Genomic DNA, 27,410 nt, shown 5'->3' on the forward strand with positions numbered 1-27,410 from the left:
ACAAGAACCCCTGCCCCAGGGGCCATGAATTTCACAATTTTGGTAGAGGGCTCAATGCTCATTATAATTATGCCCACAGTTTGGCTTCTTGATGTCCAGGAGTAAAGAAGATTTTTTAAAATTACACTCATTTTGATGGTTTTTGCCCCACCCCTCAGGCCCCAGGGGGGCAGGGACCACGAATTTCACAATTTTTGTTCCCCTTCACCCACAGATGCTATATGCCAAAATTGGTTGAAATTGGTTCAGGGGTTTCAGAGAAGAAGCTGAAAATGTTCAAATGTTAACGCACGACGAAGGACAAAAACAGCAATAGGTCACCTGAATGAATTCAGGTGACCTAAAAAAGAAACCATCTGGTCCTCTGCCTTCCAACATTCTGGATATTGAAAAGATACAGCTATTTTCTCTCACTTTTGCTACAGAATATGCACTAAATATTAACAAATGACGTAAACATTTCTGAACATTTAATAAGAGATACCATGACAATATACAAGTTTCACAACATCTCTACTGTACAAATTGTTCCTAGGGGGAAAAATTCACATTATAAACTCAAAAAGTGTTCAGAGGGGACAATGTAGAGGAATACCACATTGCAATAACAAAGCCATCTGTATGAAGGAAAACTCAAAATGTAGAGTTCTCTGTATAAGTTCGAGATCATCCAGTAAGTAAGAGATAAAGATAATACAAGACTAGTGAATCACTTCTGCTATGACTTCATAGCACGCAAAACAAGAATATATATCCATACGCCAACATTCACATACATGAGCACCAAATAAACTGATACATAGAGTTGTCAATTTTATCATGTAGTTAATAATAGTCCAGTTTGTTTTTAATATGTTGAAAGAACAAAACTTACCGCTTAATTCAATCAAATCACTTAAAAAGTCAATATATTTATACAGAAGATTTAAAGACAAACAACTGTATTCAGTCATTGACTTCAAAATACATAGTTGTATAAATGGAAAAATAAAGAAAAAATTTGAAGGACTAACAACGATCATAAAAATTCAGCACATATTATCGTGCTTTCTATCAGATTCCTTGGAAAAACAATAAAATATTCACTGAATAACAATATAAAGACACTATAATAATTAAAATAGATATTCCACAACATCCTTCTTCAAATTAAAATATCGTCATCCTGCCATGTAAAAATCAAAAATATTCAGCCAAAAAAGCAAATTTGTATTAACATGTGGCTTGTTCCCCCAAATTGACAATTGTGAGGAGATTTTCCATACATAACAACATTACTGTCTACCTGCAACCAGAGAATAGACCAAAATTAAAGCCATGAAAACATAATTTGGCATTCAAAGATGCTGAAGATACCAGTATCTAATGTGGGTAGTTCAAAATATTGGGGACAATTGTACGTAATCAAGAATGATGTTTTACAGATCACATACCCAATAAATTGAGATATACAATGGCAGAATATAAATACATAGCCAAAGAGCAAACTGCTTGTTTCTATTTTGAAACATCACAAGATTAGTTTCCCTTTGACTGATACTTACATCCTTACATAGCAATTACCAGTTCATTTGAATCAAGAGTTCTGAATGTTTGTTGACTATCTAAAAGGAATGTGTACAACATTTATCCACACTTTATGCAGACAAACATGGAGACTTACTGTGAAACATTAATTCAATTCATAAAACACAATTTTACATAGTAAAACACTCCAACATGTTATGTACCATGATTATTTTTTATGGATTATGACCATGAATTTTTTGACAGAAAATGTACCATGATTTGTGATGGAGAACAAATCCCTGACAATATTTAATGCGACAGTCACTCCACCACAACCACATCATTTTCACTGCCCTCAGACTTGACCTTCTTATTTGCCGATTTGTCACTTTCATTGCTCTTTCTCTTCCTAGAATTTGTGCTTGTAGTGTCCATTTCATCTCGCTTCCGCCTACTCTGAATCTCATCCCAGATCTCAGACTCTAGTTTGGTGAAAATCTCTCTTTGCTTTGCTAGATCCATCTCTGCTTTTCGTTCTTTACCCATGGCCTTCTCAATCTGTCTTTCAGTCAACCGCTTTATTTTCACAGAACACTTTTTTACATGGGTACGAATGTGTTTATTGTAGAATGCCTGTTTTAGGTTTTTCAATCCACAGATGGGACATTTGCGTCCTGCAGACTTGCAAACATGTTTAGCAAGGTCTGCTGCTCTAGCCACGACCATTCCACACCCTGAACAAGTTGCATGGTCTCTTAAACAGTGCAGCGTTAGCTGTGTATTATCTGGAAATTGTTTGGAACAGAAAACACAGAAATTATTCCTAACACCTTGCGGTTTAGTGGGATGAGAACTGGCAGCAGAAGCTGTTGTGGGAGCACCTTTGATGAGAATGCCATGTGCTGAGGCCATATGCATCTCTAGATCTTTTCTTGTCCTTGTCTGAATAGCACAAAACATGCATCGCCTAAGTATCATGCACTCATTTGTGGTCATCTGATGAGCTGACTGCAAGTGACTATAAAGATTCTCGGGTTGCTGAAAGCAAATCCAGCACCTGACCTCTGTTTTAGGTCCTTGTATAACAGTATCAAAATGTCTTGAGCTTTGTCTGTGTTTGGTGAGTCCCATAGCAGTCCAGAAAGGTGCTTGGCACACATTACATCTGAACTGTGGATTGTTCTTTTGAAAGATCACAGCAGGAAGATCCACTTTGTGGGCATAATAGAAGTGGATTTGCAAGGACATTCGATCTTTGACATAGCCCCCACAAATTTCACAAACTTCAAATCCTGCCTGTTGACTTGCTGGGACACTAGGCCTCGGTACCACAGGCCTTCCTAATCCTTGTTGTTGTTTTTTCAGCAGTTCTCCAACAGTTTGTGGTGGTGGTTTGGTTACCATATTCTGGCTCATGGACACCAAAACTGGCTGCGTCCCAGGCCTGACCCCTCTTTGCAAAGTGAAATGGCCCATTTGGGCTTGACTTAAGGGTATCATAATGGGAACCTGGGTATTTCTGGGCCCTTGTTGTAACATCATGGGTGCTGTTGGTTTTGTCATGACAATTTTTGGTCTGATCAGTGGTGGGTGTATAGGCTGTTTAGGAGCCGGTGGCACCGGTTTAGTCCGTGCTTTTTTTGCTTCAATTTGTGACTTATACATGATATTTTTCATGCAGTAATTGATATCTGTGTAATTCGGGTGTAGATTCTGGCTAAGCTTAAACTGCTTATCACATTTAAATCTATGTCTTGTCAAATAGCTCTTTGCTTTTGCTTCAAAGTAGCAAAGATGACACTTGTAAGGATCTGGTTTATCGTATATCCTGGCTTTCACAGAGTGTTCTTTTTCCATGTGAACAGCAAAGGCCTCTGGTGATACTGTTGTGGAAAATTCACAGCCATCTCGCGGACATTTCAGGGTTCCGAATGCATCTAATGGGGGATCCATGTGTGGATGCTCCTTGTGAAATGCCATCACATTTTTGGATTCTGTGACAAAATTACAACCAGCACATCTCTCTGTGTTTAATTCTAAGTGTTTATATCTGTCCTTTAATTCTTTCACCACTTTTTTCATTCTTTCTAAGTTTTCTTTTTCTTTGTCTCCTAACTTTCCCTGGTCACACTTCCTACCCTGTACATGTACAATCTGACTGTATGCAGACTGCTTCACTATGTCCCCTCCCAAGTCCTGAAGGAACTTTGTCATGGAACTAATATCACTCTTCACTGGACAGCTACCATTCCAGAATGTATTATCAAACTTCTTCTGTGAAGCTTCAAATTGAACTAAAGCAAGCTGTTCCCAACTGGACTGTGGGATGAGATCATCAGGATGAATGAAATCCTGGACCTCAGGCTTTTGTTTCGGAGCTGAATGGCTAACACTATTTGCAACAGCTTTGTTGAGCAGGCTTGTATACAACCCTGTGCCTTTAGGGGGGTGCATGACAGCAGAAGTGGTCATCGGGACTTGGATTATTTGCTTACGACCATCAAGGCAGTGAATTACATGCTGAACATATTGTTGTCCATTTTGTCCGACAGTGACCATGCCAGGCTTGATTGGTCCTGCAGGGGGTGCGGGTGGTACTGGCTGTGATGGCCGGTCATCAGACAAGTCTACAATCACAACATCATCCTTCAAAGTACTAGTCACCCTGGGCATCTGCTGAGTGTGTGGAGTTGGGTTAAGACTGATCTTTTTGTCATTTGGAGGATCATCATCCTTATCACTGTCTTCGTTGATGGTTATTAAAATGTCTGATCCATCAATGTCCTTCACTTTATCTACAGTCTCTATAGATTTTTCTTCTTTCTCTGATGTCAAGCCTTCACCCATGTTTGCATTATTTCTACTCTTTTCACTTATACCTTCTTTGCAGTCATTTTCAACAGAATTGGTTTTTTCAGAGCTGACCTCGTTAAGTGAACATTCCTGCTGTTTCAATTGAGATTTGACTTCCTTATCAGTCTCCATATTTTCCTCTTTCCTCACTCTCTCTTCACTAGCATGCTCTTTTTCATGATCCATTTCTCCACATATCTTTCCCTTAACTCCATGATCACTTTCTTCTTTTAGCTTTTCCTTGTCTTCCTGAGCACTTACTTCTTTTAGCTTTTCCTTGTCTTCCTGACCACTTTCTCCTTTTACCTTTTCCTTGTCTTCCTGACCACTTTCTCCTTTTACCTTTTCCTTGTCTTCCTGACCTCTTTCTCCACTAAATTTTTTAAGATCATGATCACCCATGTCCTTAATCATTTCAGACTCAACATTTTCTTCAGTAACTTTCACATTTCGTGTAATTTCTTTACTTCCTGATTCTTCCTCACCAGATAAAGCTACGCATTTTTGAACAGATTCACTAATGTTACTCTCCAAAAAGCTGGAGTTTCCTTCAGTCACACTGTTGACTGAGTCATCAAGTTCCACCAGGTCCGAGCATGATGGAGAAGCACCCACATCACTGCCATCCTTACTGTCCATGGACATCAGGTACTTTGCAGATTCCACATCCAGTTTGGTAGACAGTTTGCCATGCTCCACGTCTTCCTCTATAGATACATTTTCCAAGTCTTTGAATTTCTTTTCCTCAATCTGGTTGCTTCTTTCCACGGAATGTCCTGTTACAGGTAATTCTGGGCACACTTTGCTCTCAGATTTCTCCGAGGTATTACCTACATGTATATCACTGTCTTTGGCAAGGTTGTCAATTTTATTTGTGTCATTGTTCAGTTCGGGTACAAGTTCAGCATCTTTAACTGGAGGAGAATCAACTCTCATTTCTGTCAGAAATTCACCATTGGGCAAAGATTTCTCTTTACTCAGGAAGGAATCCACACTAGACATTGGTCCATTATGCTTGGATTTCATCACAAATGCATCATTTTCTTTGTCTTTACAGTTCACATTGTCCCGTTCAGCTGAGGAAGGTGCCAAGTTACTTGTATTGTCTGGCTCAGCATCTTGAACAAATAAAATATATATTTAGCCATTTTCTATTATAAAATCCTGTTTTAGTAATATTCATTGATATAAAAATCTGAAGAAGAAAAAATCATCCACCATCTTCTATTTAAACAAGAGGTCCAAGGGCCACATCGCTCACTTGAGTTACCTTGGCCCATATCTGAAGACTATCCATATATATTTGCATGTAAAACTCTAGTCCGTATTGTGGCCCCAACCTACCCCTGGAGGCCAAGATTTTTACAAACTTGAATCTGCACTATGTCAGGAGGCTTTCATGTAAATCTCAGCTCCTCTGGCTCATTGGTTCTTGAGAAGAAGATTTTTAAAGATTTTCCCAATATATTTCTTTGTAAAACTTTGATCCCCTATTGTGGCCCCAATCTACCCCTGAGGGCCATGAACTGAAGAAACTTGAATCTGCAATATGTCAGGAGGCTTTCATGTAAATTTCAGCTCTTCTGGCTCATTGGTTCTTGAGAAGAAGATTTTTAAAGATTTTCCCAATATATTTCTTTGTAAAACTTCGATCCCCTATTGTGGCCCCAATCTACTCCCAGGGGGCCATGATTTGAACAAACTTGAATCTGCAATATGTCAGGAAGCTTTCATATAAATTTCAGCTCTTCTGGCTCATTAATTCTTGAGAAGAAGATTTTAAAGATTTTCCCAATATATTTCCATGTAAAACTTTGATCCACTATTGTGGCCCCAATCTACCCCCAAGGGCCATGATTTGAACATACTTGAATCTGTACTATGTCAGGAAGGTTTCATGAAAATTTCAGCTCCTCTAGCCCAGCAGTTCTTGAGAAGATTTTTAAATGACCCCACCTTATTTTTGAGATTATCTCCCCTTTGAAGGGGGCATGGCCCTTCATTTGAACAAACATGAAAGCCCTTTACCCAAGGATGCTTTTGGCCAAGTTTGGTTATAATTGGCCCAGTGGTTCTTGAGAAGATGAAAATGTGAAAAGTTTACAATGACACCAACAGACAGATTTTGATCAGAAAAGTTCACTTGAGCCAAAGGCTCAGGTGAGCTAAAAAAAAAACACCACATTATTGAAGATAGCAACAGAATAGGGATGGGGGTGGGGGCAGCTCCCCATACAAAATTTTTCCTGGGTTTGGCGGGGTGATTTGGTGACTAATTCAGCAACCAGGGTGATTCAGCTGTTTATCTGACTAAAAGTATCCAACTCCATGATAATTATGGACCGTTTTTCAGCTTTTCCCCACCTTGACAGCTCATCCTGGGACTCAAAGTCAGTAAACCGAAAGTCAAGTGCTTCACAATCAATTTTTTAAGTCTACCATACATACTCGCCTTTAAGTCGGTCCGCCTATAAGTCGGTTGTATTTTTTGAGGTTATTTTGAAGGAATTTGCCATTGACCCGCTTTCAAGTCGGTACAAATTTTTGTCAGAATCAGTTGACAATTTCAAGTCAATGCTTTAGTGTTTTTACCTATGTTTCAAAAAATATTTTGAGAAATTAATAATTATGATGAGGTGCTCAATATCCAAGCCATATCTGTTTGGGGTTTAAACACAACCCTTGATCTATTATGGACAATGATCCCTTGATTACCTAAGCAATTATGGTCTCCTAATTACCAGTACCTGACACTGTGTTTACTTAGTGGCATGCTTATTGTGGGGTTCAATGTATCAACAATGGAGTTTTTAAGAGTCAAGAATGATGATCTAAATTATCTGTTAACAATATTTAATCTTTTATGAAATATATTTCAGCCGGTATACATATCAATATTTCAATATTAAATCGGATTCGTAATTCAATTTTACCGATAAACGATAGATCAGTTGAATTGAAAGTATTAGTTACCAGTAAGTAAATAATTTTTAACAAGATAAAAATATGTAAATACTTGTACTTTACACATAATTTTAAAATATATAAACAACACAATATGTCTAGATATTTGTGAACAATAATCATTTGTGTGGTAGTCCATGATAATCGTCGGAGTTGTTTAAAAAATACTACATTACGCCACCTAGAAAAATACCAATCTTCTTAGGACCCGCCTATAAGTCGGACATAGAGTTCTGGACCAAAAATTGACTCCCAAAAATCAGACTTATTGGCGAGTATATACGGTACATAATAATTAACGAAAGTTTCAATTAGACCAAGATGAATTAATCTATTATAGAGATTTTATAGATTTACTTTAAACATGATTAAAGAAATGGTCAACAACTTCCAATATTTTTTTATGTATTGATGAGTGCCAGGGGCAGGTAACTTCAAGTTCAAAAGGTGTAAAATTGGAATGAAGTCATTAACGATGTCCATACAGCTAAATTAAGCAATATGGAAATGCATCTTTGTTAGAAAGAAAGATTTTTTAAAACCTCTCTGATAAATCTATTTTTATTTTTCTAATATATGTCAGAGGACATAGCTATTGGTTAGCATACAGTATCATAAGTAACAAGACTGTTAGGGCTGTTCCAGAAATGATCAAATGGGGGTGTCGGGCGGCAACGATATTTTTTTGTGTGGGTGGTTGTATTTTTTCATATTTTATTTGGTCCGTGGTTGGACTGTTAAAAAAATATTTATTATGGGTAGTGGGTAGTTTCTATTGTTTTATTTTGTGCCACGTGGGTGTTAAGTTTTCAGAATATTTTTATTGTCGCTCTTATCGTGTTGGTTACAAAACGTCGGAGGGAAAATTGAAAACGTGCTTTCGAAATCGGAAATAACATAGAACTATTCGAGTTGTCGCTCTTTGCAGCGCATAACTTTCCATTACGGCACTCTTCAAATTAGAGGCGCGTTTAGTAGGGTCCCTTTGGACGTGATGGCGGCGAACTCTGTTCTGTAGATTATTACAGTTTACAGTGCATTGATTTTGGGAATATTTTGAAACCAATAGGTATTCCGTTTTCTAATAAAAATAGGCAAACCTTAGTTGATTTATACGAGGGTACCGATGCGTTATATTTATCAGTCAGTGTGATGGTGATATAGAGGCCTCCGGGCGCGGGCTACATTAGAAGACGAACGATTCGTGGAAAAACATATCCATACCCATTTCATGATAATAGTATCGTTTGGACTCCCAATCTTTCCAACATTCCCGCCATAGATGCCTTTGATTGTTGATGTGACATCGTTTCTTCAGAACTACTGTGATACAATGTCGCACAGGCATTACCGCGTCATTGACTAGAATGTTTGTCCCGAAAACCTCGCGAGATTTGTACCGTTTTCATTTTTAAAAATATTTTTGTGGTGGGTCTGGTTAGTTTTTTTTTTTAATTAGATGGGTCATTGTAAAATGAGTTTATCAATTTGATGGGTCATGGGGTAATTTTTTATTTATTTTTTTATGGGTGCTTGGTATATACAAAAGGTGCCTCCCGACCCCCCCATGTATTTATTTCTGGAATAGCCCTTACATATTTATTGACCTAAAAAAATTTGCTGTGGTGTAACTTCCGGTTCACTGGCATGGAGTCCAGGATGAGCTGTCAAAGTGGGGGAAAGCTGGAAAATAGCCCATATCATGGAGGTTGGATATTTTTAGTTTAATAAACAGCTGAAACACACCAATTGCTGAATTAGTCACTAAATTGCCCAGTTAAACCCCTATAGTCAAATGATTTAAAATTAGCTTTACAATGGCCAATTTCTCTCCATTAATATATCTGCTGCCTTTTACTTCAGTCATCACAAAAAGTTGCATAAAGCTAATAGATTTTATATTGTTAGTAAAAATTGTAATATGGGAAGTCCACCAGTACACCATGTACGTCTCGTTCTGAACTAAACACAAAGAGGTCAATCGGCCACATCGCTCACCTGAGTCACCTTGGCCCATATCTTAAGATTTTCCATATATATTCACATCTAAACTTTGGTCCTTATTGTAACCCCAACCTACCCCCAGGGGCGATGATTTTTACAAATTTGAATCTGCACTGTGTCAGGAAGCTTTCATGTAAATGTAAACTTCTTTGGTCCAATGGTTCTTGTTAAGAAGATTTTCTCCATATATTAATATGTAAAACTTTGATCCCCTATTGTGGCCCCATCCTATCCTTGGGGCCACAATTCTAACAAACTTGAATCTGCCCTATGTCAGGAAGCTTTCATGTAAATGTTAACTTTTCTGGCCCAGTGATTCTTCAGAAGATTTTTAATGATTTAATCTGCATGGATGCTATCAATTCAATAAATGTTATTACTGGTAAAACGCAATATTAAGTCTTCCCCGGAAGACATGTGTCGCCTGTTAGTTCATTCTATATGTAATATATCACGTATAATGTTGAAAAAGTAAATTATTGAAATGGTTTTTGTCACTAAACAGGAAGTAGATAAGCAACAGATTCGAAAATGTCTTACACAATACAGTTGGCCACACTGATGCTCTGTGCCAAATATCAGGGAGTTGCCCCATGTGGTTCTTGAGAAAACTGTGACAGAAATTTTTTTGCTGTAAAAAATTCTAAGTCCCGGCAAACAGGAAGTTGATAAGCGACAGATTCGAAAATGTCTTACACAATACAGTTGGCCACACTGATGCTCTGTGCCAAATATCAGGGAGTTGCCCCATGTGGTTCTTGAGAAAACTGTGACAGAAACTTTTTGTGACGACGCCAGACGATGGATAGTGATCCTTATATGTCGCCACTGCGTAACGCAGGCGACACAAAAAGACACGAGTGCCAGCAATAGCGGATATAGTGCTGAATTCCTGACACAAGGTACAGACCGTACCATCTTTAATTAAACCCATAAATTTGAATCGTCACGCCACCTCACATTTTCTTTTTAATTCAGATTTCTATCTATTCTCTATATTGCTTTTCTTTAATATCATCAATCTGAGAAATTTCTTCACTTAAATGCTGGAAGATGATTGTGAACATGCCATTTTCTCACACACGATTAATATAAGTCGAACGTCGCTTAATTTATTTATTCAGAACAACTTACTGATAGTATAAGACCCAGTATGACTTAATAGGCCTTTCCGAAAACGTGAGTTATCTCTCTCTGTATTCTAACATTTAGTGAGAATAGGACAACTTCCAGGTGGTAACGCAATCAGACTGCGCAATATTTGAAGTGTTATGTTGAGTATGGATGCTGTTCAAAATCGAAAACAGTTGAAACAAGAGGTACTGTGAGCAATGCTCACTAAGAATACCCCCCGCTTACCCCAATCTCCCAAAGGGTGTTGGAAATAGGTAAAACTTCAGTATTATGATCCAAAAGGTATCTAGGAACACAGCATCTCCATGCGATGAAAAAAGCCATTAAAGAATTTAAATGGAAACCATATTGCTACTTCGATGTCCAGTGCGCGTGACCTTTGACCTTTTGACCCCAAAATTGATAAGGAACATCTTCATCCCATGGGTAGTCCATATGTATGATATGGTGACTGTAGGTGGAAAGGATAACGCTTTAGTGCTCGGAAACCATATTGCTACTTCAATGTCCAGTGCACTTGAACTTTGACCTTTTGACCCCAAAATCGATAGGGAACATCTTCATCCCATGGGTAGTCCATATGTATGATATGGTGACTGTAGGTGGAAAGGATAACGCTTTAGAGCCCGGAAACCATATTGCTACTTCGATGTCCAGTGCGCTTGACCTTTGGACCCCAAAATCGATAGGGAACATCTTCATCCCATGGGTAGTCCATATGTATGATATGGTGACTGTAACTGTAGGTGGAAAGGATAATGCTTCAGAGCCCGCAAACCATTGCGTCTACAGACGGACGGACGGACAACCCGATTCCAGTATACCCCCCCCCCCCCCCAACTTGTTGCGGGGGGTATAATAATGTCTACGAGAGGGTAAGAAAATGTTAATGGAAACAAAATAGAATTTCTTGATTGAGTCAGGGGTGTGGTTTTTTTTTAAAGAATCTTAAAAATCAAATTGGAAAAACATTCACTTGTTTACAAATGTCTCCAATAATGACTGACATAATTATTTTGTATGAATTCAGAACAGAACTACTGATACTCAAAAGATGATGGCAACTCATCAGCTCAAAGCTTGGGTTTTTATGAGAATCGACACAAGTATGGATCTTGCATATATCATGGTACCCCCCCCAAAATTATATAAAGTAGGAAGTCAATGCTCTCAGTGCTTTATCATGGCTAAAATTATTCCATTACTACCAACCGACTCTTTAAAAAATAAACCAGATTGCAATGTTTGGGTAACTCTCTCCAAAGTAACTGGACATGTCCACTCTGTGTGCATATCATTTGTTCATGTGCAGCATGCAGCTGGGATTGTTTATCTCAACCGGTATATTTAAAATGCAGTAAAATAGGTAATTAAATCAAAATAAATTTTAATTAGTTAAATTTTACTCAATTGATATAAATTATTTTTCATAGGTGTGGTTGGGGGGAAACGTGCCACTCTCAGATGTACTCTTTGAGGGATAAGTAAGTTTGAACCCCCAGTAGAATGCTTTAAACGTCTCTGGTATCTTCTCTCTTTGATTCGTTTTAGCCCCCTTGAGATGTTTGATTATGGAGGCACGTATCATGTCATAACAGAAATTGCAATGACAGATTTAGAGGGACACACACTCCCCCCCCCCCCCCCCCCCCCCACAAATTTACAAAATAATGCGAGTAAAACTCCAAATATTTTACCCAAAATGGCTGTATTTACAGGTACATACTCTTGCTGACATATTCAATGTATTACTATAAATTCAGGGGGTTCAATTATAGTTATTTTATTTTCAAAACATTGCATGTGTAAATGTCAAGTTTAAAGATGGTTATACTTATATTTGAAACTATGGCTGAGTGGTGCACCAAAATACTCATTTGCTTAGGCAATATCCCATCCCCCCCCCCCCCCCCACCCCCCCTCCTTCTGAAAAATGAATAGAAAACTTCATTATGACTATTCCTCTATACGTAATTTTCACCTTTCTCCGTCTCCTGATGAGAATTTCTGTGGGAGCTGGTCACAGATGGTTTTATACAGAACGGGTCATCACCTTCATCATCCATATCACCTACAACACACACACAAAATTATTCAACCCAAGTTTTTATAAAGTCTGCATCTTGGGCAAAGACAGATACTGCTTTGCTACCTTCCAACCATTTCTCACCTTAAATATTACTGGTAATTGTGTCATATATATATTATTATTGTTATTGATATAGATGATGTGATGTTACTATCAGACATGCAATATACTAAACCCAGCCTCTTGTTTATATATTGCTAATTCTCATTGGTTCTCAATTTACTGACTCTAATACATATGATGTTGATATTTAAAGGAGTGATATGACACAAAAGAGGTATTGTATACAAGGTAAATTTACCCCCCCCCTTCCCTCCTCCATTTTATTTTCACCTTATTCTAACTGGATGATTTTAAATCTGAGTGAATATAAATTCCTTCACTTCTTTGAAATGGCAGGAAACAACATTATTTCAATTAGACAAATTGAAATCTGATTGAGTGACTGAGCGTGTACTTGTGAGAACAACACAAGGTGAAAAATTCCCTTAGACTGCTATCATGCATGTGTATATATATATAAAATAATTCATCTATAAAATTAAAAACCAACTAAATTTAAAATTAGTCACGACAGGATACCATTGGTTATAAAGGGGTTGTCTATCTTGAGCTGAATGACCTTCCTGGTGGCCAGAGACTGCTGGATGGATGATCCATGGACTTCAATCGGACCATGGTCAACTTCTCCATTGGTTCCATCCCTCTCCATTATCCTACAAGTTCACAATCATTATTCATAAATCAAATACTCAAACAAGAGGTTCATGGGTCACATCGCTCACCTGAGTCACCTTGGCCCATATCTAAAAATTTTCCGTATACATATATTCGCATGAAAAACTTTGATCCCTATTGTGGCCCCAGGGGGCCACGATTTTTACAAACTTGAATCTGCAATGTCAGGAACCTTTCATGTAAATTTCTACTATCCTGGCCCAGTGGTTCATGAGAAGATCTTTAAAGATTTTCCCTATAAATTTCTATGTAAAACTTTGATCCCCTATTGTGGCCCCAACCTACCCCTGGGGGCCATGATTTGAACACAATTGAAACTGCACCATGTCAGGAAGCTTTCATGTAAATCTCAGCTCTTCTGGCCCATTGGTTCTTGAGAAGAAGATTTTAAAGATTTTCCCTATTTATTCCCATGTATAACTTTGATCCCCTATTGTGGCCGCAACCTACCCCCGGGGGCCATGATTTGAACAAACTTGAATCTGCATTATGTCAGGAAGCTTTCATGTATATTCCAGCTCTTCTGGCCCATTGGTTCTTGAGAAGATTTTTAAATGATCCCATCCTATTTTAGTGATTATCTCCCCTTTGAAGGGGCATGACCCTTCATTTGAACAAACTTGAAAGCCCTTCACCCAAGGATGCCTTGTGTTAAGTTTGGTTAAAATTGAACCAGTGGTTCTGGAGAAGATGAAAATGTGAAAAGCTTACAACATAGACGATGACAGACAACGAACAAATTTTTATCTGATCAGAAAAGCTCACTTACAGATGAGCTACAAAGCAGAAGTGGAGTCCGGGGGTCCTCCCCCCAGCGATCAGGGGTTCCAGGGACTTTAAGAAGCTTTTCAGAAATAAAATCTGTAAACTAATTCTGAGGTTTTAATCTGTATAAAATTGCCAAAAATAGTAAGTAGTGGCTCCCTAACCTAGTCTTAGGCAAAGGTCCTACGCAATCTACCAACACTCAGCCAGTGATTTTACAACATTTTTCAAAAGGGTCCTGTAGCTTTCAAATTGTGAAAAATTGTCAACAATTTGATCAAATTGGGAAAACCTAGTCATTATTGTAAATATACTAAATATAGCATATCAACTAAGAAATCAAACACAAATTGATGTCATTCTTCTTTTACTTTACATATTTAACTTTCTTTTCTTTAAGCTCTTAAAATTTTCGACTAATCTCAGTCTATGCGAAAGTTTTTTAGACCACACAGGACATTCGGTCCTGTGTAATCAATGAACACACCGGACCGAACCAAATTTTGTCAGACCGAAAAACCTAATGTAAAAAAGTGAAACACGTGAAAATGCAAAACCAAGGGAATCTTATTTATTATACTAGTAATACTATACCAGGGATCCCTCCCTTATAATACTTTAGACAGTCCATGCGGTTTTAATCACATTCATTTACGTATTTGGATTTGTGTGCTATTTTTTTACTTATAACAAACATTTAAATGACTCCGCATCAAAATAGTAAAGCTCAAAACTGGACACTGAGACATCAGACATTCCGGTCCGGTGTAAAAAATGATGCGTCGGACCTGAGGCACTGCACATCGGTCAGGTCCGACGTCTTTCGCATAGACTGTAATCTTTCTAAATCATCTAGAATTGATGCGCCTTTGTCATGTCGTACATAAAATATTCACACAGAACTTATTTTTCAACAAATGCGTTTTCATCAGTTTTTATTATTGGAAAAAGTGCAAGTTAAATTGGAAAAAATTGCTAAAAAACGGCCGAGTTGCAGTTTGGAAAATTATGCATGCTTGTATTTATGAAGAAAAAACATGCACTATTTAATATAGTTTATAAGTATGAAGCTTTGAATAGCTGCAATAGGTATTTAGTGTGATAATGACCTTGACCTTTGGATTTCAAAAGCAACATGAATCTTGAATGTCACCAGGATTTGATTGATTGCAGTGATTTTTCTACATTTTTTACAAGGGTCCTGTGGCTTTTGAATTGGGAAAAATTGTCAACATTTCAGTCAAACTGGGAAAAATCAATTTTATCATTAAAAAGTTTTAAAATCATATCAAACATTATATTATCTTTATTTTACGCATCAAATTTTCTTTAACCTTCTAAAATGTTCAACTACTCTATCCAAATCATCATTCCCAAAATCTTTGTTAAATCTTATGTATATAATTCACATCGAATGTTTATTTTTTTCAAATACGTTTTACTTTCATAATTCTATTATTGGGAAATAAAAGCTAAATTGGGGGAAAATTGGCAATTTTTTGGAGGGGAAAGGGCCGAAATTCGGGCCCAAAATGGGCTTTAAAAAATCACTGGATTGAATATTGTTTAACGTCCCTCTCGAGAATCTTTCACTCATATGGAGACCACTGCAGGTGAAGGGATGCAAAATTTAGGCCTATGCTGTGCTTTTGGCCTTTGAGCAGGGAGGGATCTTTATTGTGCCACACCTGCTGCGACACGGGGCCTCTGCTTTTGCGGTCTCATCCGAAGGACCGCCCCATTTAGTCGCCTCTTACGACAAGCAAGGGGTACCGATTGTCGCCGACTTCCGATTGTCATTTTGAAATCGAAGACGTCGGTATTTTTAAAAATAATACGAATATTCCTGCCGTGACTTATCTAAAATCAAAAATGGCTGATGAAGCTGAATCATCCGATAAGATTGAATATTGTTTAACGTTTCTCTTGCGAATCTTTTACTCACATGGAGACGTCACCATTGCCAGTAAAAGCCTGCAAAATTTAGGCCTATGCTTGGCGCTTACAGTCTTTGAACAGGGAGGGATCTTTATCGTGCCACACCTGTTGTGACACGGGGCCTCGGATTTTGCCTCTTACAACAAGCAAGGGGTAATGACTAATGAGGCTCTATTCTAACCCGGATCCCATAAGAACAACAAAAGTCGAGAGATCTATTTTTATCCCGGGAAAATAAAATCGAAAGTATGGGATTATTAACTTCAAATTTCTAATTATGATTTTGGACGTCTCCATATGAGTGAAACATTCTCAAGAGAGAGACGTAAACAATATACAATGAATCTAATGATTTTATTCTAATTAACTTAATATCTAGGGTAAAACATAGAGTAAATTTGATATATTTATGCCATAAATTTGAAATCATTAAAATTCGATTAATCGATCGAAAAGGTACATCCGATTAATCCGATCGATTAATTTTTTCCGATTGCCCATCACTAGTACTGAGGACCTATTCCAACCCGAATCCCCACGGGATTATCAGGATTTGAACTCTGATAAACATGCACCAGCAACTGCAAGTACATGTATAAAAGTTAGAGGCAAGCTCAAATCTACAGTATAGTGAAAAAGAGATCTTGACCTTTGGACCTCAAAATAAATAGGAACCTTTCTCTTTTGGATGTGATCATGTTAAGCAAGTTTCACAAAGATGGATGTGATCATGTTAAGCAAGTTTCACAAAGATGCCCCTAGTGTATGAAAGTTAGAGACCGGACAAGCTCAAATCTATGGCATTAAGTGACAAAATAACCTTGACCTTTGACCTCAAAATAAATAGGAACCTTCCTCTTTTGGATGTGATCATGTTATGTAAGTCTCACAAAGATGCACCAAAAAGTATGAAAGTTAGAGACCGGACAAGCTAATTGTGGACGCCGCCTGCTTACCCGACTGGACGCTAGGGCTGAAACAATCACTGAAATATCGATACTGTTCAATATAAATGCTCGATTCATGGCCTTGATTTTCGGTTCGATGTGTTTAATACAAACAGGGTTCAGTACAATACACCAGGCTCGGCCTGTACTTATTATTTTTACCTGCATGAGGGACAAAATGGCGTTGAATAAAGTTCAGAATGTTGTTTGCGTTGAGGTTGATGAAAATAATGAACTTTATTAGTTTAAACTACAGAGCCAACAGGTGTCTTGCTGTTTGGCAGTTTGGAAATATTTTGCTTTTAAAATTAAGATTTTGATTCTTGGTAATTAATTTTTTCTTCGATGTTATTATTGGTTTCTTCCGTAAATTGTATTGTATTGAAAATATTGAATCGTGGCATAAGTATTGCAATATGTTTCGTATCGTTTCAGCCCTACTGGACGCCCATCCTTCGCCACTTTAAAAGTCAAGATTTTCTACGCAACTCAGCTAAAAACAAAAACCTACCGACCCCATATTTTTTATGACCCTCGGGTGGCCTACCCTATTTTTTTCTGGAACGTTAGTTGAAACTCAACAATTTTTGTCGTTGGCCTTACCAGCAATGGTGACGTCTCCATATGAGTGAAAGATTCTTAAGTGGGACTTTAAATAATATTCAATCTTATCGGATGATTCAGCTTCGTCAGCCATTTCTGATTTTAATTAAGTCACGGCAGGAATATCCATATTAGGCCAAAATAAAAAATATGTTTGTTTCCTGTCACCCGACTGACCCTAAATATATTCACCAACCCTATATATAATTTTTTTCAATTTTACGATTTCAATTTATCGATGTACGAATTATTACCCGAAATCATTTTGGTATGAGTTAACAATACTGAGGACAACAATGGCGGCACATCTTTTTGAAGCTGCTTCGGTGTCGGCAATAATGTTACATAAATGCCAGCATCAGAACCCCATAAATATTATGACAACTGTCTTGCACAAATCGATATTAAAGAACCTATTCAAGGCGCATCACCCACAGATAGGAAGGCGGACAGTCTTCGTGCGGACGTGAAGTGAAGGCTAGCACCAAATGAGACCCTGTTCGTAGTCGAATGTTTTTATTTTTTTTTTTATCTCACACTTGATCCAGTAGCAGTTCCTGCGACATATCAAGAAAATTTAATGATCCATCACTCTTTTCAACCCAAAACTCCTGTGCACTAATAACTTGTACAGAGTGTTCAAAGCCACAAGTCATTTATTCAAACAAATTTACCTGAACGTCTAAACTATACTTCATACAATGTTTATATCTTACTTGTAGTATGTCAAAGCGTGCAAGTAACTATAAAGAACTGTTCGGTGGAAGAATAGGACTTCCACAAGAATATACATGTACAAAATCATTCAAACCAATTGCAAGGGTAGTCTTTAGCCTAATAAACATTTGTATGAAGTCAGTGATTTTTTTGGGGCCAAAATGCCACTGATATTCGGCTGTTTCCCCTCACTAAAATTAGTTATTTTTCCCCCAATTATATATATATATATGTTTTTCCCAATTTCAAATCTAGGGAAATTAGGCCATTTAAAAAAATGGTTACCGTACATTGCTGACAAAGAGTAAATATGTTTTTTTCTTCAGTTTTATTCTCCAAACCACTGCACATGCAAAAGGTTTTGTAAAGAATATGTAAAACAATAGAGGCATCCATATAAGCAGATATGCAGCGAAGTATATAGTTTCCAGATACACATTAAGCCATATTGTTGACAATTTAGTTTGACCGCCATTATATGTAGGGTCAGGCTAATAACAGGAAGTAGCCAACAGTATAGGGTTTTACTAAAATCTGAAAAATACAAACAGGAGAGAGATTCTGGAAACTTGATTATTAATATAATATTTACAAGATTATGGGTACAAATGCTGGTGAATTAACAATTTATTATTTTGAAATTAGACAACAAGTATTTCTTAGAAAAAGTAAATAATATCTATACAAGGTGTGACTTCCAATACATATTTAATGTTAAATAATGATTTCTTTTATGATTTTAAATCAGATCTGAAATAAACCGCAAACAAAAAAATTGTTATTTGATTATTTTATGCATCTTTACCATTTTAATTAACTATGAATGATTTTTCCCAATTTGAGGAAAATGTCGCTAATTTTTCCACAATTCAAAAGGAGTTTGAAAAACAAAAACAAGATGTGTTTGTGAAACACAAATGCCCCCGATAATGGTCAATTCCGAAGATGGCCAAGGTCACAAGGGCAAATATCTTGGTACCAGTAGAAAGATCTTGTCAAAAGAAATGCTCATGTACAATGTGAAAGCTCTAATATTTACCATTTAGAAGTTATGACCAATGTAAAAAATAAAATAAAAAGTAGGTCAAATGTCAAGGTCAAAAGGTTCAATACCAACAGAAAGGTCTTGTAACAAGGAATACTCATGTGAAATATCAAAGCTCGATTACTTATTGTTCAAACATTATTAGCAAGGTTAAAGTTTTCAAAAAGTAGGTCAAACTCAAAGGTCAAGGTCACAGGGTCAAAAATACTGGTACCCACGGAAAGGTCTTGTCACAAGGAATACTCATGTGAAATATCAAAGCTCTATCACTTATTGTTCAAAAGTTATTAGCAAGGTTAAAGTTTTCAAAAAGTAGGTCAAACTCAAAGGTCAAGGTCACAGGGTCAAAAATGTTGGTACCCACGGAAAGGTCTTGTCACAAGGAATACTCATGTGAAATATCAAAGCTCTATCACTTACTGTTCAAAAGTTATTAGCAAGGTTAAAGTTTCAGACAGAATGACAGAATTACAGACAGGACAAAAACAATATGCATAAAAAGAGTTCTTATTAGAATTTGTGTTAATCTAAGGAAGGTAACTCATGTTATTTTTCTTTCATTTAGAAGAATGTGTTCAACCATTATTTCCTAATCATTATATATATACATTGCTTAAGTTGAATTAGATATATTTTGCAATTCGAACAAATATTGTATAGGGGAAAAAATCATCGGTGATATATATGTATAAATTTTGCGAGAGTTATCTTTCTTTGAAACATCATGAATGCGAGAATTGAATACAATTGAATTTCCTCTTATTTTCATATTGAGGTCGGGTTGTAGTGGTGACACGAGTGCACTGCTCACCACGTAGACGATTATCAAAAACAAGAGGTACTGTGAGCAATGCTCACTAAGAATACCCCCCGCTTACCCCAATCTCCCAAAGGGTGTTGGTAATAGGTATAAACTACCTCTTTTCTGAGTGTAAAAAACAAATGGCATGACAAACCGAACCATATTGCTACTTCGATGTCCAGTGCGCATGACCTTTGACCTTTTGACCCCAAAATCGATAGGGAACATCTTCATCCCATGGGTAGTCCATATGTATGATATGGTGACTGTAGGTGGAAAGGATAACGCTTTAGAGCCCGGAAACCATATTGCTACTTCGATGTCCAGTGCGCTTGACCTTTGACCTTTTGACTCCAAAATCGATAGGGAACATCTTCATCCCATGGGTAGTCCATATGTATGATATGGTGACGGTAGGTGGAAAGGATAACGCTTTAGAGCCCGGAAACCATATTGCTACTTCGATGTCCAGTGCGCTTGACCTTTGACCTTTTGACTCCAAAATCGATAGGGAACATCTTCATCCCATGGGTAGTCCATATGTATGATATGGTGACTGTAGGTGGAAAGGATAACGCTTTAGAGCCCGGAAACCATATTGCTACTTCGATGTCCAGTGCGCTTGACCTTTGACCTTTTGACTCCAAAATCGATAGGGAACATCTTCATCCCATGGGTAGTCCATATGTATGATATGGTGACTGTAGGTGGAAAGGATAACGCTTTAGAGCCCGGAAACCATATTGCTACTTCGATGTCCAGTGCACTTGACCTTTGACCTTTTGACCCCAAAATCGATAGGGAACATCTTCATCCAATGGGTAGTCCATATGTATGATATGGTGACTGTAGGTGGAAAGGATAACGCTTTAGAGCCCGGAAACCATATTGCTACTTCGATGTCCAGTGCGCTTGACCTTTGACCTTTTGACTCCAAAATCGATAGGGAACATCTTCATCCCATGGGTAGTCCATATGTATGATATGGTGACGGTAGGTGGAAAGGATAACGCTTTAGAGCCCGGAAACCATATTGCTACTTCGATGTCCAGTGCGCTTGACCTTTGACCTTTTGACCCCAAAATCGATAGGGAACATCTTCATCCCATGGGTAGTCCATATGTATGATATGGTGACGGTAGGTGGAAAGGATAACGCTTTAGAGCCCGGAAACCATATTGCTACTTCGATGTCCAGTGCGCTTGACCTTTGACCTTTTGACCCCAAAATCGATAGGGAACATCTTCATCCCATGGGTAGTCCATATGTATGATATGGTGACGGTAGGTGGAAAGGATAACGCTTTAGAGCCCGGAAACCATATTGCTACTTCGATGTCCAGTGCGCTTGACCTTTGACCTTTTGACCCCAAAATCGATAGGGAACATCTTCATCCCATGGGTAGTCCATATGTATGATATGGTGACTGTAGGTGGAAAGGATAACGCTTTAGAGCCCGGAAACCATATTGCTACTTCGATGTCCAGTGCGCTTGACCTTTGACCTTAAAATCGATAGGGAACATCTTCATCCCATGGGTAGTCCATATGTATAATATGGTGACGGTAGGTGGAAAGGATAATGCTTTAGAGTCCGGAAACCATTGCGTCTACGGACGGACAACCCGATTCCAGTATACCCCCCCCCCCCCCCACAACTTGTTGCGGGGGGTATAAAAAGTAAACGGGACTCGTGATCGTGCTGCTTATAAACCATGAGTCCGGGATTGGCTTTGAAAAATCACTAGTGACACCCCTGATGTGGCGTGAAATTGGATCTAGACAGGTCTGCGGTAAACAGGTTGTGGATGAGAGGTGCCATGGTCAAGAGAACTAAACATACCATATGACATACGTAACTTAGGGTCTTGTCCAAACGATGCCTGTTGACCCACTAGGCTCAGTAATGATGGGGAAAATCATTTATTTTAAAACAAAACATGAAAAAAGAGGACTGCTGCTTCATTATTTTTATTTTAGCTTGTAAGTTTTCATATTAGCCTGTGGATTTTTTATCCACAGGCTAAAATTAGCCTGTGGTAGAAAAAGTTAATTTCGACCCTGGCAACTGACAATCGACAGTCAGCGATAATCGGTACATCACTATTTTCTTATTAACTGACGGAATAGTATACTGATACGGGCATATATTTCTTCAACAACATCAGGGTTCCAACTTCGACTGAATACCTTAGGGGCCAAGTGGGGCCTGAATAAGAAATCCTGTTAGCCCACATGAAATTTTAGTAGCCCACACATATCATGAAATTTAATAACATGGGTTTTTTTACAAGGAAAAAGAAACATCAGATCACATTGCAAATTTATTTAAAAAATTAAAATATCAATATTTAAATTCTGTTTCCTTCTCCGTAATTCTTTCAAATACCTCTCTCATTTCCACCCTCATTTCGTCAACCTAGCAAAAATATCAAAGTTCATGGACTTTATGATCTTCGCGGCACCTGATTTTAAACACACGTTTCTTCAGACTTTTTATGTTTTTTCAAAATTTCTCAGTTTTACGATGCTGGCAAGTTTATAACTTGGGCAAGCTGTCACAACGATTGGACCTTTCGTGTCATGTTTTGTACACACAGCACGTCATCCCCTTTTCGCCGTCATTGAGCCATATTCTCACCTTCTTTCCACTTTGGTTAAAAGCAGACGCTTTCTCTTCGTTTGAAGTAACCCTTGCGTTGTTCAACTTCTGGTTTAAGGTGGTTCCATCCTCATGTGACTTATCAATAATAATGGTTGAAAGTGCAAAAACTGTACTAATTTCCACTCATTATAGTCTAATTTAATTAATAACCAAAGAAAATGTATATGTTGCCACCTTTTTAAAGATGTCAGACATACAAAAACAGAAGTATATGTCAACATCAGAAAATCACACATTTTCGTTCAACAGAATAATAAATATGATAAAAACTTGTTAAAATAGCAAATTTTTAATGTAAACAGTTAAGAAAAGTCGCTAATTAATTAATGCGTATGAATTAATTGTGGACATCAGGGAAATCATTGAATAATAGACATACAGAGGTGGAAATACCAGCATAGGAGTTATTGCCCTTGACAATTGTTTTTTCATGATAAATAATCGATTTTCTATGGAAAATAGAAACTTTTTGACTATCAATAGTTTACCAGGTTTTTTATTTTATTCAGTAAATAAAATTCCTCTAAAATATATATTTCTATCCTGCGCAAAGTTTAATTTAATAAAGGTTTCTGTAAAAACCTATGACATCACATGAGGATCGATTTACCTTAAATACATTTTGGAAGGTTTGATACCCCAGGAATGTCTCGCCAAGTGGCAAAACCTCAACCGGAAATTGAACTTCAATTATAATAGGACTTGGATCGGTCGGAAAGAAAAATGTTGATCGGACAATTACAGTCGCCAAGTGGGCGACGAGAACGGAAATTTTGGGTGCCCACAAGCAAAGTTTAGTCGCCAATGCGAGTGGGCGAGCGGTAATTTGGAACCCTGAACATATTTGATAAAAGAAAACTTTCACATTTCTGTTTTCTTTCGGCTCTTCTGTGTCATCTTCGTGTTCAACAGCTTCATCTACAGTGTCTACTGGTTTGTCATTCAGATTCTGGAGAAATTTAATAAGTTTGCCCTTTGTCGGGCTTAGGAAATTTTTTTAATTGGTGGCATCTTCAGTCCGTGCACATTAAACTTACGATTTAAAGGTATTACCAATCAAATAACCTTTTCCTGTTTGATTAGATAATGAGGTAATCGAATAAGTCATACTTGCGGTTAAATGACCAAAAAGTTTTACCATTACAAAAGCACTACAGCAATAAAGATTTTTCAAGCACTAAATCAATAGATTCAGCGGGGGAACAGCTCAAAAGTTTAAAAGTTTGTATGTCTACGAAGTCAGTGGAGGAAAACCTCATACTATGTATTTCAATGATATTGCGCCACAATGACGCAGCATTTTCAATACCTATGCGTCATTTTTTAATTCAATAAGACTATGGCGCAGGGCGCGTGCTTATCCCAATCACTGCTAAGTCAGTCCAGCGATCGTGTACCTGGGTGTGGCCATGTTGATTAAGATGAAGCAATTTAAAACTGACTAGGTCTAAAAAAAAAAAAAAAAAAAAACGTGGATAAATTAGTGTTCTGTGAAACATAACAAAATGTATAAATAGACACCATTGTTCAGAGAAAAATATTCATTCGAGGTTCGAATTTCCTCCATTATTTACATATAGGTTATAGTGCAATAATCTTGACCCAGGTGCGTCCATAGGGCCATTATTTAAAAGAATGTTTGTTTCCCCTCCCCCGGGTCTGACTTTTGAAACAGACCAGGCAGGCAGGGTTTTTTTTTTGTGTTTTTTGGGAAATTTTTTGTTGGAAACACCTATGAAAAAGCACCTCAGAGCACCGATAGTCATTTTCAATACTATACATCAGAAGAGTATGCCATGTATTGGTCAAGCTTATTTTTATGTTGGTCACTGGATTGACATGTCTTCTGGCATTTATAATTCATATTCTTGGACATGTTAGTGTGAATGCAATATGTTGGTTTACTTTACGAATACCTACATAGAAACATTACATCTTTTCAAAGAAAACATTGAAAACAAAACCAAAACATTTATTCTTGACTTAGTAGAAACAGATGTACTTAATATATCAGAACGATTTTTGTTCCGGAAATAAAAAAAAAAAAAAAAATGCGATTTTTGGGTAAAAAAAAATTTGACACGGGCCTTTTTTTTGGACCCAGACGGGCAAGGGGAAACAAACATAATTTTATTTTTAGCCTGGTCAATATTTGGAGCAAAAAATATTCACACAGAGAGGAAAAATGGATAATTAGCATTGTAAGATACAAAGAAACTTTTGGTATGTTTATAATTTTATCAATGTATAATTGTTGTTTAAACAATACTCTTTTAAAATGTTTCTATCTGTCTGACATGTCATCTTCAGAGAAACTATGGAATGGGAAATCTTTTGGATAATATAATTCTGACACCGATATTTCTGTAATTTAAAGGTTTTGTGACACAGCAGGAATGAAGAGAAAATGAAAAATTAAAATAATATGAAATTCTGTAAAATTTAGTTGTCTGATGTTTATCAAACATGTTGGAGTTAAATTATAAAATACAAAATAATATTCTATGATTTTCTATCTATATTTCAGTGTGTATATATATATATATATATATATATATATATATATATATATATATAATAATAATAATAATAATAATAAAAAAAGAATCCCTACCTACCTAATTTTTTCAACAATATTACCCGAAACGCACAAATTTTTTTTTTTGGCCCTAAGACAATGACTCTGGGATTCAAAGTCAATTCCCCAAATGGGCTAATTTAAACGTAAAACAATCCACCCGATCGTAAATTTGGTCGCCTCGGGCAACTGTTAATTTCCACCCCTATTAACACTCGATTCAATGCCTCGATTTTCGGTTCAATACATTTATTACAAACGATTTCAGTAAAATAGATCGGACTCGGCCTATGCTTATTATTTTTATCTGCATGAGGGACAAAGTTAAATAACATCAAATAACGTTCAGACTGTTGTTTGCCTTAAGTCTGACGAATGAACTTTATCCGTTTCAGCTACAGAGTCAACAGGCATCTTACCATTTGGCAGTTTGGGAACACTTTGCTTTTGAAATTATGAATTGAATATTGGTAATTAAATTTTTCTTCAATGTTATTACTGGTTTCTTCTGTAAATTGTACTGTACTGAAAGTATTGAATCATGGCATAAGCATTGCAAAATATATGTATCGTAACGTGAAGGAGGCATATCATTTGAGCCCTAAAAAATTAATCAAAACGGAATGATTCCGACAAAAGGAAGAAAGAGCATGACAGGGTTTGGGAAAAGGAGAACTTTCCGGGGTAAATGGTTGCGGTCTCACCAAGAGAAACAATTGATGTTTTGTTCCATGTGTGAACAGTTCATTTGAACGGCATTAAAAATTTGTTTTTGATTAAACCAATAAATGTCTTGTATTGTTTCACTTATTTAAATTAAAGTTTCAGTTAAATGGCAGACTGATTAATTTCTTTGTGGATGATAGAAAATGTTCAAGTTGTCTATCAGTCCAGCTGGCTGAAAAGTTTTGAGCCCTGAATTTTATGGACATCATCTCATCGCCCCTTAGACAGGTCCATCAAATATTTTTTAGGGCTATAGTGAATGAGAAGATGAAGACTTAAATCTTGCCATTAGATGATATCCCCCCTCCCCGCGGTTATTTTTAATTATCAATGTTTTTTTCTTCTATTTTTCAAGTTGTAAGTTCAGTGTACATCATTAATTACTTTCAATCTTTATTCTCTACAAAAAATCAATGGTTACAACATAGCTAATTGAGCCATATTCCGCCAAACATAACTTCCGGTACAAGATTCCTTCTTTCGATTTACTGAAAATGCAAACTATATTTCTCCTAACCAGTGATAAAATTTCCTGATTAGGAATTTATACACATTTCTTTTTTCCCTTATGTCTTAAATGAAGTAAAATGAACTTATTAAATAAAAACAACACAAAACAACCTCCCTCATTAGTGCTAGCAGGGTTGGTTCACCATACTTTTACCGCCACAACACGAGAACCCTTCGATCCACCACCGATTTAATCTCACGCGTATTTGTTTACATAGCGATGAGTTTGGAAATATTAACAGTCAATTGTTACCCTACATCGTAATTACTACTTTACCTTCAGTGACTCGTTGGATTAGTCTTGTACAGCTCACTCCTAAAATCTGTTATCCATCAACAATGAATCCTGTTTGAACAACATGGCCGACTCCATGTCACGTGACTCTGTCCCCTTTTTCTGCAAAACGTGTTGGTTGCCTACGTCATGTCGGAAAAGGACATATCGTCCAATCAGATTTCAGTAAGCGTTAAATCCTTCGAGTCGTGGAAATATATGTTATGACGTCATTTTATCACGTGATGACTTGAGATGCGACTTCGTGAAGGTCACAACCTTCATAATTGCCGTCATTGGGCGTTATGACGTCATTTTCAATATAAAAATGACGTTTTATTACGTTTTTCGTCTATTCAAATAAATGAATTGCTTTTATCATATTTCAAAGTGCTTCTAAAGTGAGTTGTTCGCTTTTCATAGATCAGATATTGCTTCCATTTCCAGTGAGTGAAATTTGTCCCCCAAGATTTTTGTGATTTTTACAGTTTTATTGCGTATATACCCTATACTTCAACTGTAGGACTAGTTCAGTCCTTAGTCATTTCGT

General features: G+C 37.1%; 1 protein-coding gene across 1 annotated transcript; it reads right to left on the reverse strand.

The window, feature by feature from the left end:
• Positions 1–455: 455 nt before the first annotated feature.
• On the reverse strand, positions 456–27,025 carry LOC125658132 (MOG interacting and ectopic P-granules protein 1-like). Its single transcript, XM_048889272.2, has 4 exons — positions 26,864–27,025; positions 13,136–13,269; positions 12,446–12,535; positions 456–5,480 (listed from the first exon to the last, which is right to left on the reverse strand). Exons 2-4 carry the CDS (start codon positions 13,263–13,265, stop codon positions 1,831–1,833), a joined length of 3,870 nt encoding a protein of 1,289 aa, XP_048745229.2. The 5' UTR covers positions 13,266–13,269; positions 26,864–27,025; the 3' UTR covers positions 456–1,830.
• Between the last annotated feature and the right edge of the window lie 385 nt (positions 27,026–27,410).

The sequence above is a fragment of the Ostrea edulis genome, chromosome 1 (genome assembly GCF_947568905.1).
Source record: "Ostrea edulis chromosome 1, xbOstEdul1.1, whole genome shotgun sequence".
Taxonomy (NCBI): Eukaryota; Metazoa; Mollusca; class Bivalvia; order Ostreida; family Ostreidae; genus Ostrea; species Ostrea edulis.

Bases quoted from the DNA above. Each gene is read 5' to 3' on its own strand.
- LOC125658132 (XM_048889272.2), bottom strand. From the start codon at position 13,265: ATGGAGAGGGATGGAACCAATGGAGAAGTTGACCATGGTCCGATTGAA. The intron at 12,536-13,135 runs GTATCCTGTCGT...TGTGTGTTGTAG, and splicing joins CAACCCCTTTATAACCAATG to GTGATATGGATGATGAAGGT. The intron at 5,481-12,445 runs GTGAAAATTACG...TATTTGTTCAAG, and splicing joins TCATCAGGAGACGGAGAAAG to ATGCTGAGCCAGACAATACA.